This window comes from Cervus canadensis, chromosome 21 (genome assembly GCF_019320065.1).
Source record: "Cervus canadensis isolate Bull #8, Minnesota chromosome 21, ASM1932006v1, whole genome shotgun sequence".
NCBI lineage: Eukaryota > Metazoa > Chordata > Mammalia > Artiodactyla > Cervidae > Cervus > Cervus canadensis.
Genome location: NC_057406.1, coordinates 44,506,099 through 44,523,418, shown reverse-complemented (window position 1 = coordinate 44,523,418; position 17,320 = coordinate 44,506,099). Strand labels below are relative to the sequence as shown.

At 40.9% G+C, this 17,320-nt stretch overlaps 1 protein-coding gene across 1 annotated transcript in view; it reads left to right on the top strand.

The window, feature by feature from the left end:
- LTA4H (leukotriene A4 hydrolase) overlaps positions 1-13,521 on the top strand; it is a 32,705-nt gene extending 19,184 nt beyond the window's left edge. The window contains exons 10-19 of the mRNA XM_043440608.1: positions 797-867; positions 1,311-1,422; positions 2,112-2,256; positions 3,381-3,484; positions 3,911-3,981; positions 6,625-6,679; positions 9,161-9,256; positions 11,724-11,806; positions 12,459-12,563; positions 13,231-13,521. Of these exons, the coding sequence (XP_043296543.1) occupies positions 797-867; positions 1,311-1,422; positions 2,112-2,256; positions 3,381-3,484; positions 3,911-3,981; positions 6,625-6,679; positions 9,161-9,256; positions 11,724-11,806; positions 12,459-12,563; positions 13,231-13,348 (960 nt within the window). The 3' untranslated portion in view covers positions 13,349-13,521. The remainder of the gene's footprint in view (positions 1-796; positions 868-1,310; positions 1,423-2,111; positions 2,257-3,380; positions 3,485-3,910; positions 3,982-6,624; positions 6,680-9,160; positions 9,257-11,723; positions 11,807-12,458; positions 12,564-13,230) is intronic.
- The last annotated feature ends 3,799 nt before the right edge of the window (positions 13,522-17,320 follow it).

The window sequence follows — 17,320 nt, the reverse complement described above, 5'->3', positions numbered from 1 at the left end:
TTACTTTGCCAACAAAGTTTCATCAAGTCAAGGTTATGGTTTTTCCAGTGGTCATGTATGGATATGAGAGTTGGACTATAAAGAAAGCTGAGTGCTGAAAAATTGATGCTTTTGAACTGTGGTGTTGGAGAAGACTCTTGAGAGTCCCTTGGACTGCAAGAAGATCCATCCAGTCCATCCTAGAGGAGATCAGTCCTGGGTGTTCATTGGAAGGACTGATGCTGAAGCTGAAACTCCAATACTTTGGCCACCTCATGCAAAGAGTTGACTCATTGGAAAAGACCCTGATGCTGGGAGGGATTGGGGGCAGGAGGAGAAGGGGACGACGGAGAATGAGATGCTTGGACGGCATCACCAACTCGATGGACATAGGTTTGGGTGGACTCTGGGAGTTGGTGATAGAGAGAGAGGCCTGATGTGCTGCGGTTCATGGGGTCACAAAGAGTCAGACACAACTGAGCGACTGAACTGAACTGAGCTAACAACATTTTATGGTTTGACCTCTTCATATATTTATGAAATATTTTCTCATGGAGTGATGTATCTATTTAGTATTTTAAAATAATGTTTAATTTCTATTTTTTAAACTCTACAATACTTTATGTTTGGCTAAATTGTGTTTTTTGTTTTTTTGCTGAACTGAATAATTCCTTGAATAACCTCAGCTAATGTTAAAAAAAACTGAAAATGTGGAGGGAAAATGAAATAAACTGAACAACATGGAATTGAAAAAAGTAGAATGCTTACATAATGAATTATTTTAGGTTAAGATAATCACTTCCATTATTTCCTTTAGGTTATAGCACATGAAATATCTCATAGTTGGACAGGAAATCTAGTGACCAACAAAACTTGGGATCACTTTTGGTAAGATTTATTATTATTCCTTATTTATTGGTTCTTGATTTTTATTTCTTTCCCTGCCTTCCACCTATCTGGATTATGTGTATGTCTTTGTTATCATCTCTTTATAGGGTTTTTTTTTTCAGTTCTGTAATATTTGTCACAGTGTCAGATAGAATAGAGGTTTTCAGCCGATGCTATTTAGTTCGTGGCGTGGTCTCATTTTAACAGAGGGACACATAAAACCAGAGCCGTGGCTTTACTCCCCCACGGCCATCTTCTGGGCTGGGCTTCGCACTGCTCGGAACTGAACGCAAGGAGGCCTCGCAGAGTGCTCCGCTTAGGCCGGAGTCTTCACACTATACAATTGCCCTGCTCTGTAGAAACGCCACAAAGAAAATATCTTGTTGATCACATGCCTTTTTTCCTCAGCCATGCCGGTGTTTTTATTCTTCAATTTTTTTCAGGTTAAATGAAGGACATACCGTATACTTGGAACGCCACATTTGTGGACGACTGTTTGGTGAAAAGTTTAGACATTTTCACGCTCTGGGCGGATGGGGAGAACTCCAGAATTCGGTAAATGAGTCCTACTTCTAATTAGCCTCCAACTAATAAAAATAAATGAAGAAAAAAGAAAATAGATATGTTTCTGTAGGAAATATATGCAAAATAAAACACACAGCAGTAATAACCTATGCTCGTGGACAGTGATTCAAATTAAATTATGATCAAGACAGAAAAAAAATAAAATAAAAGCATCCATCCCAGGTTGTGTAAGTGAAACTCAAAGATTCAGATTGTAAGGCAGCTTTACTTTACACTGTACTAAACGGCAATGAGAAAGTCATTTTTACTGGTGTGGGAAAGCAAGCAGATGCTGGTATTATGTTCTCTTGTCACGTGTTAATCCTTATCCTGTGTATGGTTGTGTTCATGACTAGTCTGAGCTTACTGGGGCTTTGCAATGAATATATGCGATGACTCTGAATTTTATTTGGTGTATTTATGTTATTTATGTTATGCTAACCAGGCACTGATACATTGTTCTAGGCAAGAAATATTACAGAATCTTACACTAGTAGCCATTCCATTAATTGATTTCCAGAAATGTGTGCTAACATATTCTATAATTACCAGTCTGTAAATTCCACTAAAATTCAGATTCCCCTAAAGTTACGACACTGAGTAAAGTAACACTTCCTTCCTGGCTTGTCTGCAAGGTGGTAACCAGACTTCATATTTGGGCTTTTCTCTGTGTCCCACAGATAAAGACTTTTGGGGAGACCCATCCTTTCACCAAACTCGTGGTTGACCTGACGAACGTAGACCCTGACGTGGCATATTCTTCAGTTCCCTATGAGAAGGGATTTGCTTTACTGTTTTACCTTGAGCAGCTTCTTGGAGGACCAGGCAAGTAGTTGGCATTTTCTGATTTTTTTTTTCAAGAGTAATAGTTTTTAACTATTGTTTTAGCTCTATCTTATCCTTCCAGTTCATTCTTTATGTAGCTGCTGAAGAAATCTATATCATTTTCTGACATTACCTCTCTACTTGAAACCTTGAATAGCCCCTGCATTCTGAATTGTACTGCTTCACTTCAAAGGAAAAAAAAAAACTCTTCAGTAATTTAAAAATTAGGAAAATAGCTTGTGCTCATTGAAAACACTTAATGTGGTACAGAAGGCTATAGGGGTGACAAGTGAGACTCCCTCAGTTTAGTGTGTTTGGCTCCGGGTCTTTCTCTCAGTGTAAATGAACAGACAAATAAGTACCTATAGTTATTTTAAATACAGAAAATGGATCATACTATATATTTGTTCTATATTTTCTTACATTTGTTTTTTAATTCAACGATGGTTCACACATATCCTTGCATATCAGAATTTACAAATCTATCTTATGCTTTTTAATACCAATTGTATGGCATTTATGTTACCTTCCCCATGGATGAGCCTTTAAAAGTACTCTCTTCTGGAAAAGAATATGAAAAAGAATACATGTATACACACACATGTGTAATTGAATCACTTTGCTCTGTACCTGAAACTAACACAACGTTGTAAATCAATGATACCTCAATTAAAAAAATAAAAACTTATGGTTAGATAGATAAATAACCGTACTCTCTTTTGGACTTTGACTTAATGGACTTTGAAAGCCCTTTCTCATCTGGATCCATCCTGCCTGTCCAATCTGATTTTCCTCCTCTCTAGTCATACCTGGATCGTTGCTTTTAGAATTTATGTTGTGTATTCCTTTTGTGTGTCTTATGTCATCCTCTTATCTCTAATTAGGATTTCTCTCCTCCCTTCTACCAAATTACATATGTTCTTCAAGGTACAACTTAAATTCTGCCTCTGCTTTTGAACATTTTGACGTTATTCTATCTTTGTAGCCCTCACTGCTTTTCCTTTTCTTTGAATGTTCTCTGTGATTTGGTACAATGTGCCAAAAGAATATATTAACTAATGACCCATCTATTAATTGACTTTTTCTTTTTTTTTCTTCTTTTTCTTCTGTTTAAAAAACCTTAGAGGTCTTCCTAGGATTCTTAAAGGCTTATGTTGAGAAATTTTCCTACAAGAGCATAACTACTGATAACTGGAAGGATTACCTGTATTCCCACTTTAAAGATAAGGTTGGATTTTTAAAGATTTCTTATTTTGCATGCCTAATCTATCTTTATTTAATGGCTATTTGTTAGGCTGATTTGAGTTACCTGATAGTGGTACTGGCCCAGAATTTAAGACTCAGTCTTACATTGAATGTTTTCCTATTTAAAATGTGGTCTCAACAGGATGAACTACTGTGTAGAATTGTCCTACATCAGAGCAACCTGCAATATGTTTCAGAGATTTGTGTGTGTACTTGATTTTCCTATTTAAATTATTTAAAAGAATACTGCCGATTAACATACATTTATTTCAGAGAGACTTAAAAATTACCTTGCACATCAGTGTAGACAGAATTATACATTTGAGGACCTAAAAATCTGTTTCAGAATTTTTTTTTTTCAATAGCAATGATTGTTCTGTAGCAAACTGCGTGTGCCTTCTCTTCTCAGGTTGATATTCTCAATCAAGTGGATTGGAACACCTGGCTGTACTCTCCCGGACTGCCCCCCGTAAAACCCAAGTAAGTGCTTACATTCTAATGCTTTCCTCTCATTCTCTGAAATCCTAGAGCTCCTCAAAGTGTCTGAGAGAGTTTTATGCCTTCCTTAAGCTATTACTAGTTTGTAATGAGAGTTGAGTTCTTAGGTGTTAGAACCTTAACCCTGGGCTCAAAAAGGTAATTTCCATGGTATTATAAATATAAATCAGTTCAAGTCATTGCAGGTAATTACTGAGAGGGCTTCTCTGGCGTCTCAATGGTAAAGAATCTGCCTGCCAATGCAGGAGATGCGGGTGTGATCCCTGGGTTGGGAAGATTCCCCTGGAGAAGGAAATGGCAGCCCACTCCAGTATTCTTGCCTGGGAAATCTCACGGACAGAGGAGCCCGGCGGGCTACAGTCTATGGGTCGCAGAGTCGGACACGACATAGCAACTAAACAACAGCAACCACAGTTATCTTGTGCCTCCTCTCTGCACGGAGATGGAGAGAGATACAGAGAAGAATAAGATATTACCCTCTTCTTGAAAACCTTTGCAGTAAGAAAAATAACACAAAAGACTTACGTTCATTATTACAACAGTGTCATAAATTACCATCCCCACTTCCAGAGGAGGCATATTAGGCTTAGCTAGGGTGTCTTGCCAAAGGTTGCATAGCGGGTAATGAGAGTCGCCATTAAACCTTAGTTGCCATTAACCCATTATACTCCCTTTTAAACAAAGCATCCTCCATAAAGCAGGGGCCTGAACCCTGGTCTTCCAAGAGTCCTTTTCAGAGATGCTGGCTATTCCGTGTTGCAGCCAGGAACTTGCTGTTCCCTCTGCCTGAGTACTCTTTACCCAGTTAATTCCAGTCTCAGCTCAAGAACCCCTTTCTCGTGGGAGCGCTCCTCGGCCTCTCTAACGAGGTCAGGTCTGTCATTCTGGGCTTCTCAGTGCTGTGGATCATGTCTTCACAGTTGTTGCCACGATTGTAATCTTAGATTTATTTGTGTAATTATTAAGTCTTTCTTCTTCACTCCACTGAAGCACCAGGAGAACAGGGCTCATATCTGGTTCACTCGTTACTTTTCTTAGGACCTTGCCCTAAGAAAGGGTTGCTTCGCCTGCCTGGGCTAATCCTTATTTAATTTTTTTCGTTACAATGAGAAATTTCAGGCACCAAGAAACAGACCAGCTGAAGATTTTTTTATTTTTTACTGTCCTGTTTCTTATGAAAGTGCTAAGTCATGTTCTAATTGAAGGTAATTTACATCCTGAGCAGTCAAGGACCTCTGGTCCCACGTTGGGCTCAAGGGCAGTCAAAAGGGCCTGCCCACTGCCCACAGCCTGACTACTTCATGAAAATAAACTGGCAGCTGATTCAAAAAAGATCACTGCTGGGAAGTCTCTGGTGTCCCAGTGGTTTGGACTGCACCCTCTCACTGCTAAGGGCCCAGGTTCAATCCCTGGTCAGGGAATTAAAATCCCCCAAGCCATGGGGCCGCAAAACAAAACGCAAACAGAAAAAAGGTCACTGCTTTGACCCTTTTATTATCTTGCCCCAGGGCACAGGCTCTGAAAGCAAGTGCAGTGGTCGCTTCCAATCAAAACTTATCCCTGCAGGACAGGTGCCCCTCTGTGTTCTAACAGAAACATTTCACGTCAAGCAAGCAAGACTTACAAACGAAGAGAGATGTTTTACAAGAATTTCACACACATGACATGGCCTCTTCCATTGTTGCAAAATGCATGATTTGTTTTCCAAGCTGAGAACGCATAAACCTTAACTCTAAGTTGCTTTGCTTAATGGTCAGGGCTCGTTAATTCTGCTTTCCTCTGAAAAGAAAGGAACAAAATCACGAGATTTCGGAGTCTCCCAAGGGTGTCACCATTATTTCCCCATCATCTAGAACAGTGCCTGTCACATAGCAGTTACTGGCAGATCTGGTGGATGATTAGATGGTTGGAACCATGGGAGGTAAAATCCACGACAGCAAGGACCTTGTGGTATTTGCCATGTTGTCGTGTGTACCCACAACTGCTCCTGCCATCAGAAAACACTGAACATGCTCAGCCCAGCCCCGCCCAGCCCCTTCAGCACATGCTACTGAAGCGTGTGACTGTCTCTGCTAAGATGTTTTGGCATTCTCTCCAATGCATAATCCCGTGTTGGGGCTTCCCTGGTGGCCCAGGGGTTAAGAATCCGCCTTGAAATGCAAGGGACAGCGGTTTGATCCCACACGCCTCAGGACAAGTAAGCCAGTGCGCCACATGGACTGAACCCAAGCTCTAGAGCTTGTGCCCCGCAGCAAGAGAGGCCACTGCGCAGAGAAGCCTGCGTACCACAAGGAGAAGACCACACGCAGCAATGGAAAGCAGCCCCTGCCTGCTGCAGTGAGAGAAAGCCCTCGTGTGGCAACAAAGACCCAGCACAGACAATAATGATACATTAAAAAAAAATCCAGTGTTTCATTAATTTGGTATCTACTTGGATTTCTGTGTTCTTAGAGGGTATCAGTCATATTTAAATCAGGTAGAAGATTTCCTATTGCCAGCACTCTGGCGTTATTTTCAAAAGAACTTTGAGATTTAAGTATGTTCTATAACTTCAGAACGGCATTGATGCAAAAGCAGGTGGCTTTGTATAAAATATAAGCTCTAATGTTTTTTTCATCGTTGCAGTTATGATATGACCCTGACAAATGCTTGCATTGCCTTGAGTCAAAGATGGATCACTGTGAGTAGTAATGCATGGTTTTTGCCTCCTTTTCGAATTGTACAAATATGTCTCTACTCAATGAACTGGGGGAGTGGTGCTTTACTTATGAACTCATGTGCTCGGAAAGGCTATTCATTCAGTCTGGTTTGTCCAGAATAATATATACCAGCCCCCGGTGTGCAAAGTTAAATTTGAGGGGAAAACAAATGGATGTTGATGGTATTGGTTCTGATTTTTCTTGATCTTAAAAGGGAAAGGGGAATATAGGCCTCTTAGGGGAGGGGAAATGATTTTTGGGAACGATGAATAAAGGGGCCCTTAGAAGAAAGATCGGGAGGCATCGTTTCCCCCAAAGTTCGGGAATGGAGTGTAAGAGAGGAGTAGAAAGCTCCAGGTATTAGGAGAACCAAGGGAGAGCCAGAAAAAGGAAGAGAAACCAAATCAGGAGTAAGGCAAATCAGGAAAACAGAACAAGAAACCATGACAAAGATGCTCTGGTTTTAAATAAAATATGAACATAAGAAAATATAAAATTCAGCAGCTCCTGTCAGAGCAGCAGGCTGACTGCGCACATAGGTACCTCCGCCGTCAGCGCCTCCACGTCTCATTCTCCGCTCGGCCCGCCTGGCCTTGCCGTGTGACCGTGACCGTCAGTTTTGGCTTTATCTTTCCCCTGCGCTTTATGTTTTTACCACTAATGAGTATGTCCTCGATAGTTTAAATTTACATGTTTTAAGCAAAGAATGACATCTGTTACTTCTAATATTGAGGTAAGTTTCTAAAAAGGGAAGACGTTCTGATATTAAGGGCATTTTGAAGGGGAGGAAGCTATAAAATAATGTTTCTAACAAAGATGTTTATGCATACATTAAATTTTCTGGCGGGATATACAGGGACCTTTTTTTTTTCTTTTTTTTTACCCAATTATTTTTATTAGTTGGAGGCTAATTACTTTACAGTATTGTAGTGGTTTTTGCCATACATTGACATGAATCAGCCATGGATTTACATGTGTTCCCCATCCTGATCCCCCCTCCCGCCTCCCTCCCCATCCCATCCCTCTGGGTCTTCCCAGTGCACCAGCCCCGAGCACTTGTCTCATGCATCCAACCTGGGCTGGCGATCTGTTTCACATGTTTCTACATGTTTCGATGCTGTTCTCTCAGATCATCCCACCCTCGCCTTCTCCCATAGAGTCCAAAAGTCTGTTCTATACATCTGTGTCTCTTTTTCTGTCTTGCATATAGGGTTATCGTTACCATCTTTCTAAATTCCATATATATGTGTTAGTATGCTGTAATCTTTTTCTTTCTGGCTTACTTCACTCTGTATAATGGGCTCCAGTTTCATCCACCTCATTAGAACTGATTCAAATGAATTCTTTTTAATGGCTGAGTAATATTCCATGGTGTATATGTACCACAGCTTCCTTATCCATTCGTCTGCTGATGGGCATCTAGGTTGCTTCCATGTCCTGGCTATTATAAACAGTGCTGCGATGAACATTGGGGTACACGTATCTCTTTCAGATCTGGTTTTCTCGGTGTGTATGCCCAGGAGTGGGATTGCTGGGTCATATGGCAGTTCTATTTCCAGTTTTTTAAGGAATCTCCACACTGTTCTCCATAGCGGCTGTACTAGTTTGCATTCCCACCAACAGTGTAAGAGGGTTCCCAAGAAACCTATATTAATAGTTCTTGTAAATACAAGGGACTATTAATATAGGTTTCTTTTTTTTTCCTTTTTTAAAAAATTATTTATTTATTTATTTATTTAATACAGGTTTCTGAGGAGTGGGACTTAGAGACAGGGAGCAAAAGCAGAGGAATTTTTCATTTGGTCCTATTTGATTTTTTTTTCCAAAACTTTGCATATATTTCTTTTAAAAGAAACCCTAGTTTAAAATAATTTGAAACTATTTTAAAAGATTCTAAAAGTACCCATTTTGATAATCTTTATTCATATTCCTTAATCATTTCCTCAAAGATAAATCACAGTGAATCCCAAATTGAAAAGTACAGAACCACTTTTTTTTCCTTAGACAGTTTCCAAGATTTAAGCAGGGGAAAAGAGAATATGTGGAGATGAAGGGAAGGATCTGTTTGTGGCCTTACGTGTTCCTTAGTGTGGTATTTTAAAGAATATGCAATTTGATTTTTTACCCACATTTTTTAATTGGCCTGTAAATTACCTGCCATGTATTTTGCAGTGTTTCTTTACTTTGGAAATCTGTATAATGCAAATGGCAGAGGATGTCAAAAGTTTCCTCCACTCTTAACAGTCTAGTTTTTCTTATGTAATATAGATCTAGGAATCATATCAGCTCTTTAGCTTATACTGATGCCATCTCAGAATGATTTAAAATAGCTAATGCTTAATTTTTTTTTTTATAATCTTATGTATCCTTGTATTTCTCTTTCTTAACTTTTATGTCAGATAAGCCAATACATTTTGTTGAGTTGTACATGAATGTAAATAATCAGGCAACATTTATTTCAGGCCAAAGATGATGATTTAAATTCATTCAGCTCAGCAGACCTAAAAGACTTCTCTTCCCATCAAGTGAATGAATTTTTAGCACAGATGCTCCAGAGTGTAAGTACTAACTCAAAATATTAGAAATTAAAATGGGCATAAAGGCACAGCATTGGAAAAATATTAATGTGGAAACTAACAGAAAAAATGATTTGTTAAAATTCATTTGCGTACTTAAAAACATTTGTTGGTTGAATGCCTGCTATGCTTAATATGTTTAATACAGTGCTGAATATAAAAGTATGTAAGAAAGAAATATCTTGTGTCCTCAAAAAAGTTTATAAGCTACTAGGAAAGGTCACATGTGCAAAATTTAGGAGTAAAAGGAGGAATTTTAGGTGTCATTTGTGAAAAAGGGGAAGAAGGATTCCCTTCCAACTGGGGCAATCAGGAAGGATTTGGGGGGGCTGGGGACTGATCTGAGCAGAACAGAGTCAGCAGGGAGGTAGAAATTCAAGTCGGAAGGAGCAGGACATGACAAGAGTGGCCGGTGTTGCAGGAGGAGGAAGCTGTGGGTTTGGGAAAGAAGTTAATGGAGAGAACGTGAGAAAGGCTGCTGGGACCTGACATGACAAGTCTTGAATGCCAAGCTAGGAATGTTAGATGCGATTCTAGACAAGAGCAAAGGATTTCACATTTTTAACGGTGACTCATCTGATGCAATGGTGATTATGACGACTTTTCTCCTGATGCTGGGGAGGCTGGATGGAATGAGGAATGCGGGCAGTGAAGTTCGTTGGGAGACTCGAAGGAGCCCAGGACAGGAGGGAGGGAGCTGGTGGGAAGGGAAAGAAAAGGACAAGGAGAAGGAGATCCCGGGATGGAGCAGGGGGTTTGGGGACTCACTGGATTAGGGGTTAACAGGAAGACTTCCAGGCAGATTTGACAGTTTCAAAGCCAGGGGATTAAATGAATATGCATAGCTGAGAGGAGATGTTGTATGTTGAGTGGGAGACAGTGAGGTCTTTCTTATTATAAGACAGGGAACTCTTAGGTCTAAGGACCTTGAGAGGGATGGAGACTTTTTGAACAGAATTTCCTGTGGAATTGATACAAGATGAGGAATAGCCTTTTACATCAACAGGGGCTTTAGAGCATTTTTTTAGTGCATGAAGCCATCATCACACACTTCTGTAGTCCCTCCTGCCCTGGCTCCTGGCCCTGTGAAAAGAGAAATGATGGGATGACTGGGGAGCAGGCACATCTAACACGGGGAGAGGAAGGCCACTTGGGACAAGACCTTAAAGCTGGCCAGCCTGGCTTGACTTGGAGCTTAGCTGAACAAACAATTCGGGAAGGGTATGGCAGTCAGTGAGAGCAGAGATGGTTAATGAGGGAGTGAGGTTCTATAAGATAAAGTCATGGCTGGAGCACAGAGTTACCAACTATCTCACGGTTCCTCAGCCTGCATCTTGCAGACACCACAGACTCTCCGCTTGACCGAACTGAACTCTTCTTTCTCTCCTTCACCCAGACTGTTCTCCTTTAGGGCGGGTTAACCTGGGCACAGGGGCTTCCCAGATGGCACAGTGGTAAAGAATCCGCCTGCCAGTGCAGGAGATGGAAGAGGTGTGGGTTTGATCCCTGGGTTGGGACGATCCCCTGGAGGAGGAAAGGGCAACCCGTTCCAGTTCTCTTGCCTGGAAGACTCCACAGACAGAGGAGCCCCGTGGGCTATAGTCTGTGAGGTTGCAAAGAGTCAGACACGACTGAGCACACTCTCTGACACGCAGTTTGGGCACAAGAGTTGATGCACCCCCTGAAACTGTACACATAAGTTTGTGTTTACATATGTACTTTCCCCTTAAGGAAAGGGTACATATTAGTCATCAGATTCTGAAAAGGGTCTGTAAGATAAAAATTTAAAAACTGCTATTTTGTAAGGAAATAGATAATTTAAAAGGGATTTCAGAGGAAACATCCAAAGATAACACTGGGGGAACTCAGTGAGGAAGAAAATGAACTGTGATTGAATCTGGAGAATAGAATAAATTTAAGATATGTAAAGTATAAGGAAGAACTTGAAAGATTCTGGAAAGGGTCTGAAAGTTAGTATTTATATACATCCAAAAGCCTCAAGAGAGTACTTCTCTTTTGATTCTCCATGTATCTTGCAAATTAAATTAACCCTTGGCTTATAGTGTTTCCCCAGTGGCTCAGGCGGTAAAGGGTCTGCCTGCAGCGCAGGAGACCTGGGTGAGGAAGGCCCCCTGCAGAAGGAAATGGCCACCCACTCCAGTATTCTTGCCTGGAGAATTCTGTGCAGCCTGGTGGGCTACAAGTCCACGGGGTCGCAAAGAGTCGGACACGACTGAGTGCCTGACACTCTGCCTCCTAGCAGGACATCCGTATTTAGAATAAGTTTTGCACAAAATTTATCTCAGTGTGCATTTGTTTATTTTTATCTAACTTACTGCTATATTATACACTATTGAGGATTTTAGTCTGGCTAAGAATTTCTCTCCTACTCCTTTCTTCCAAGGAATCCTGTGGAAATGACACATTATACTCCTTTATTTTGCTCTAGGCACCTCTCCCATTGGGGCACATACAGCGAATGCAAGCAGTGTACAACTTCAATGCCATTAACAACTCTGAAATACGGTTCAGGTACATCGTTGTCACCTGTTTCTGCGAGAAAGTGGGAAGCTAGCCCAACAGGCAGAGGAAGGGGAAGCCACATGATGAGACGTACATGAGTCTCGAGAAATCCTTGTTAAACTTACTGCATCTGTATACAGATTTTATAATGGTCTTTAAGGAATAATTGCAGTGTCTGTAATATGATCGTATTAATTTTTGTTAGAATTTTCTGTAAGCTTTTCTTGCCTTTAAAAAAATTAGAATTAAGGATCCAGTGGTAAATCGGCACTCTTCCACAGCTAACCAAACAGGTTCTGAAATGGGAACAGTCAGAAATCTTTGATTCTGTCCATCTTTCTTAATTTAAATTTGGTAGTATAAGCCTGAATCAAAGTTTAATTCCTTCAGAAATTGCATATGTTAGGCCCATGAGCACCTACATAATCCAAATTCTAAAACATGGTATTTTTCAAGAACACACTCTTCTTCCTTCTCTTCTCCAATTATTGAATGATATATATAAGGATTTGAGATTCTCAGAATAAGGACATAATATAAAGTGGTGTACAGTACAGCTATAATGGGATCATTTATCATTACAAAAGTTTTCAGATATGCTTCTCATATCCTGTTTCCACCTCATTTCCCACCCCATACCCCCCTAAAATCCTCCTTTTAGATGGTTACGACTCTGCATTCAATCAAAATGGGAGGAAGCAATTCCTCTGGCTCTAAAAATGGCAACTGAACAAGGAAGGATGAAGTTTACACGGCCCTTATTCAAGTAAGAACCAAGTCTCACTGGGCTTTGACTTTACATTAAGAATGAGAAAGAAAAATCTTAAACAGATATTTTTGTTGTTGCTATGATACTTTGCAAAGTGCAATCTAAAAATAATATTTTTAAATTTGTTAAAGATTATAGGTATAATTTTGGGATAGGAGTTAACACTTCTAAATGTTTTAAATTTGAGATGATTTCGTTAGCTTTTTAAGAAGATTATCTGTTATGGGCCAGCCAAATAGGGTTGGATGCTGCTGAAAAGGAAATAAATTGAAGGCAATCTTATATACACAGGAAGATCTTTAAAATCAAGTAGAAGATCACTGGTGAGTAGGGAAGGACAAGAAAAAAGTGTCTGAAGTTAAATGCAAGAAGGCTAAAGCAGGTAAAGCCAAACCTGTTTAATTCAAACATTGTAATTAGGTAGAAGAATAGGTTGCTTGACATATAATAAAGGAATGCTTGGTAAAATTGAAAAAAAGTTGTTATCTTGGCCACAAGATACAATTTTAAAATACCTCAGTGAAATTATTTTGACTATGAATTTGATAGGAATTCTGAAAAAAATATAACCTGACATATCTATTATTAATCTGTTTGCTTTGCAAGCATAATAAGATTTGCCAAAACAAGTCAACAAATCATTATCTTTTTTTTTTAAACACAGGGACCTTGCTGCCTTTGACAAATCCCATGATCAAGCCGTCCGTACCTACCAGGAGCACAAGGCGTCCATGCACCCTGTGACTGCCATGCTTGTGGGGAAAGATTTAAAAGTGGAGTAAGGACCTGCACATTGCTGATGGCAGATATTTCTCTTTTAAAATCAAATTCTTAAAGAAAATACAACACTTCAGCTCACATTGTAACTAAAAATGTCTTTTCAGTTTTGGCTTTTTATTGTTTTGTCAGTGATTTTTTTTTCGTAAATAAAGCTGAGCTACCTCCCCCTGCTCCACCCCGGTAGTGTGTTCTTTATACACTGAATTTTAGCAAAGCTTAACCTTTTGATTTATAAATGTCAGGTTTTTCAATTATTTCATATTCATTTTCTCCCTATATGGTCACAAGATAGACATGTCAACATATTATTATTTACCTCTTATTTTAAGCGCTGTAGTTTGAGTCTTCTATACACCAAAAATTCAGCATAATTAAGATTTTTCTTTTTAAATAAACTTACACGTGAATACTTGGTTAGATTTGCTCATCACCCAGCTGGTGGACATAGGATCAACTCCCTTACCAAAAATGTATAAACTTGTGGGAGCACCCTGCTCCCCACACCTGGATCCCCTGCTGGCCTGTTGTCCTGTCTGTTAGGGTCAGATGGTCAACCTGAATACCCTGCTGCTTCCTTCAGGTGTACCTGACAATCTATTCAGCCTGCCTCATGTCCTTAGTGATCAGCTAACATTCTCCACCAACAAGCAGCGTACAACACAGAGAAAGAATTAAAAACAATACAACTTGATCCAAATGAGAGCAATAAAGTTCCCCCATGAATGTAATGAGGCCCTAGGGTGCCTCTGCCCAGAGTTTGGGAACCACTGTTATATTAGTTAGGATGCTTTGATCGTAAGTGACAGCAACCCCGATGACTAGACATCAGAAAGGGAAAAGGATTATTTTAAGAATACAAGGTAAGGGGAGGTTATCAGCATCTGAGGACAGACAGAAGGGCGCTGCAGCAGGACTGGAGAAACATCAATACTCTTATCTTCCGTTTCTATTTGCAAATAGTCGGACACGACTGAGTGACTGGACTGAACTGGTCCCCAATGTATAGTCTGGCTACCCCTAGCCTTGCTGTTGCAGATAGCTCTTACGACGTGGAGAGACTGCCCTAATTCCAAATTCCCACAGGTGAGATTCTGACCCGGCTTTGATCCACCCGTGGCCAAGTAAACTCTAGCAAAGAGGAATGGTGTCTTGAAGGATAAATGTGGGTGGGGGTATTTCATTGTGAAATACCCTCCAAAAGTGCTAAAAAGAGGGGGAAAGTCTTAAATTGAAGCGAACACCTTGGCCCTTCTTGTAATCCTGAGACTTCCCGCTCTCACTCTCCCCAACGGTCCTCTCCCTCTGGGCATTTCTACTCTGCAGTGTGATTCTGTTTTTCAAGGTCCTGCTCTCACTCACCTCCATGCTGGGACTATCAGAGGACAGAATTCAGCTCAAATTCATGGTATATAACTACCTTCTATGTGACTGTGTGCATGCTCAGTCACTCGGTTGTGTCTGACTCTGCAACACCATGGACTATAGCCTGCCAGGGTCCTCTGTTCATGGGATTCTCCAGACAGAAATACTGGAGTTGCCATTTTCTCCTCCAAGGGGTCTTCCCAACCCCAGGGATAGAACACGCATCTCCTTCTTTGGCAGGCAGATTCTTTACCACTGGGGCCACCTGGGAAGCCCTAAGTGATTGGACTTGAGCAAATCCATGGACCCAGATGATGCTTTAGAAGTCTTCCCTTGATCTATAAGCATACCCCATACTCTAAGCTAATGTCGTTTTTCAGTTACACTGATTAGTGATACTGAACATGAATTGGGGCCAGGGACGCAGGAGGGTGGTCTTGGAGGATGTGATGGAGGAGGTAGAGGGCGCTAAAGACAAATGTTCATAGGGATTTACCTGGAGTCAGCTCAGTGGCAGCTAGGCTTATTCAGCTAATACACTTACTCAGCTCAACATACATTTAACTCAGCTAATAAGTGTATGGCAACCCACTCCAGTGTTCTTGCCTGGAGAATCCCAGGGACAGAGGAGCCTGGTGGGCTGCCGTCTATGGGGTCGCACAGAGTCGGACACGACAGAAGCCACTTAGCAGCAGCAGCAGCAATAAGTGTATGTTGAATGTCTTTGTACTCAGCAAATACACTTACTCAGCTCAACATACACTTACTCAGCTAATAAGTGTATGGTGAATGTCTTTGTACCAGGCTGGGTTCACACATAATTTCTGAGTGAACAAAAATAAGTAATTTCTGAGCGTGGAGAAGAGAGAATCATCCAATGTGGGAATGTACGTTGGTGCATCCACTGTGGAGAATAGTACGGAGGCTTCTCAGAAAACTAAAAACAGAACTTCCATATGATCCTGCAATCCCACTCCTGGGTGTATATCCAGACAAAACTATTCAAAAAGATACATGCACCCCTGTGTTCATAGCAGCACTATTCACAATAGCCAAGACATGGAACCAATCTGAATGTCCATCGACAGATGAATGGATAAAGATGTGGTACATATATACAGGCACTTCCCTGCTGGCTCAGTCAGTAAAGAATCTGCCTGCAATGCAGGAGACATGGGTTTGATCCCTGGGTTGGGAAGATCCCCTGGAGAAGGGAACGGCTACCCACTCCAGTATTCTTGCCTGGAGAATTCCAAGGACAGAGGAGCCTGGCAGGCTACAGTCCACAGGGTCGCAAAAAGTCAGACACAACTGAGCAAACTTTCACTTTCTTTCTTTAACATATATATATAGTAGAATACTACTTAGCCATAAAAAGAATGAAATAATGCCATTTGCAACAGCATGGATGCAACTAGAGATTATCGTACTAAGTGAAGTAAGTCCAAAAGAGAAAGATGAGTACTACATGATGTCACTTACATGTGGAATCTAAAATATGATACAAATGAACCTATCCATGAAACAAACAGAATCACAGACACAGAGAACAGACTGGTGGTTGCTACTGGGGAGGTGGTTGGGGGAGAGAGGGAGCAGGAGGTTGTGGCTGGCAGATGGAAGCTGTTGCATATAGTATGGATAAACAACAAGCTCCTACGGTATAGCACAGGGAACTATAGTCAACACACTGTGATAAACCATGATGGAAAAGACCGTTTTAGAAAGAACATATATGTGTATATACAACTGAATCATGCTTGCTGTCCAGCAATAATTAACACTGTAAATCAACCATGCTTCAATTAAAAAAACTTCTATATAATGCTAAAGAAGAAGGACAGCAGCCCAGAGAAGGGCCATCTACCCCCACTGAAGGGTGCAGAGGATGCTTCCTGGAGAAGAGCAGGCCTAAAATGAGACTGAAGAAGTAAGAAGTATCTAGCCAAGTAAAGAATGATCACTCATGATGCAATGAAGATCTCGTGTGCCTCAGATAAGACACGATGTAGCCAAATAAATATTTTTTTAATATATTGTTTTAAAAAGTCTCAATGATAGTCATCACAGACAATTTCCTAGCATTTCCATTGTACCAGGTGCTGCTCTAAGAGCTTTACATGTATGAACTCATTTAGTCCTCCCAAAAGCCCTTTGAAATAGGTACTATTATCATCTCCATTTTGTAGATGAAGAAACTGAGGCCCAGAGAAGTCAAGTTTCTTGCCCAGAGGTCACACAGTCAGGAAACGACGGGGCCAGGATTTGAGCACAGGTAGGGATTCCCAGGTGGCGCTGGTGGTAAAGAACCTGCCTAACAATACAGGAAACATGAGACCCAGGTTCGATCCCTGGGTCGGGAAGATCCTCTGGAGTAGGAAATGGGAATGCACCCCAGTATTCTTGCCTGAAGAATCCCATGGACAGAGGAGCCTGGTGGGCTGCATGGGGTCAACAAAGAGTCGGCCACGACCACAGCAACTTAGCACATACAAGGCACAGATACTGCAAACAGTGCAGTGAGGAAATAAGTCCCTTTGCTTCTGGATGAGGAAACACAAGCTGGTCAATAACTTACTGCCCCAGACTGGTAAGTGGTGGAGCTGCGCCCG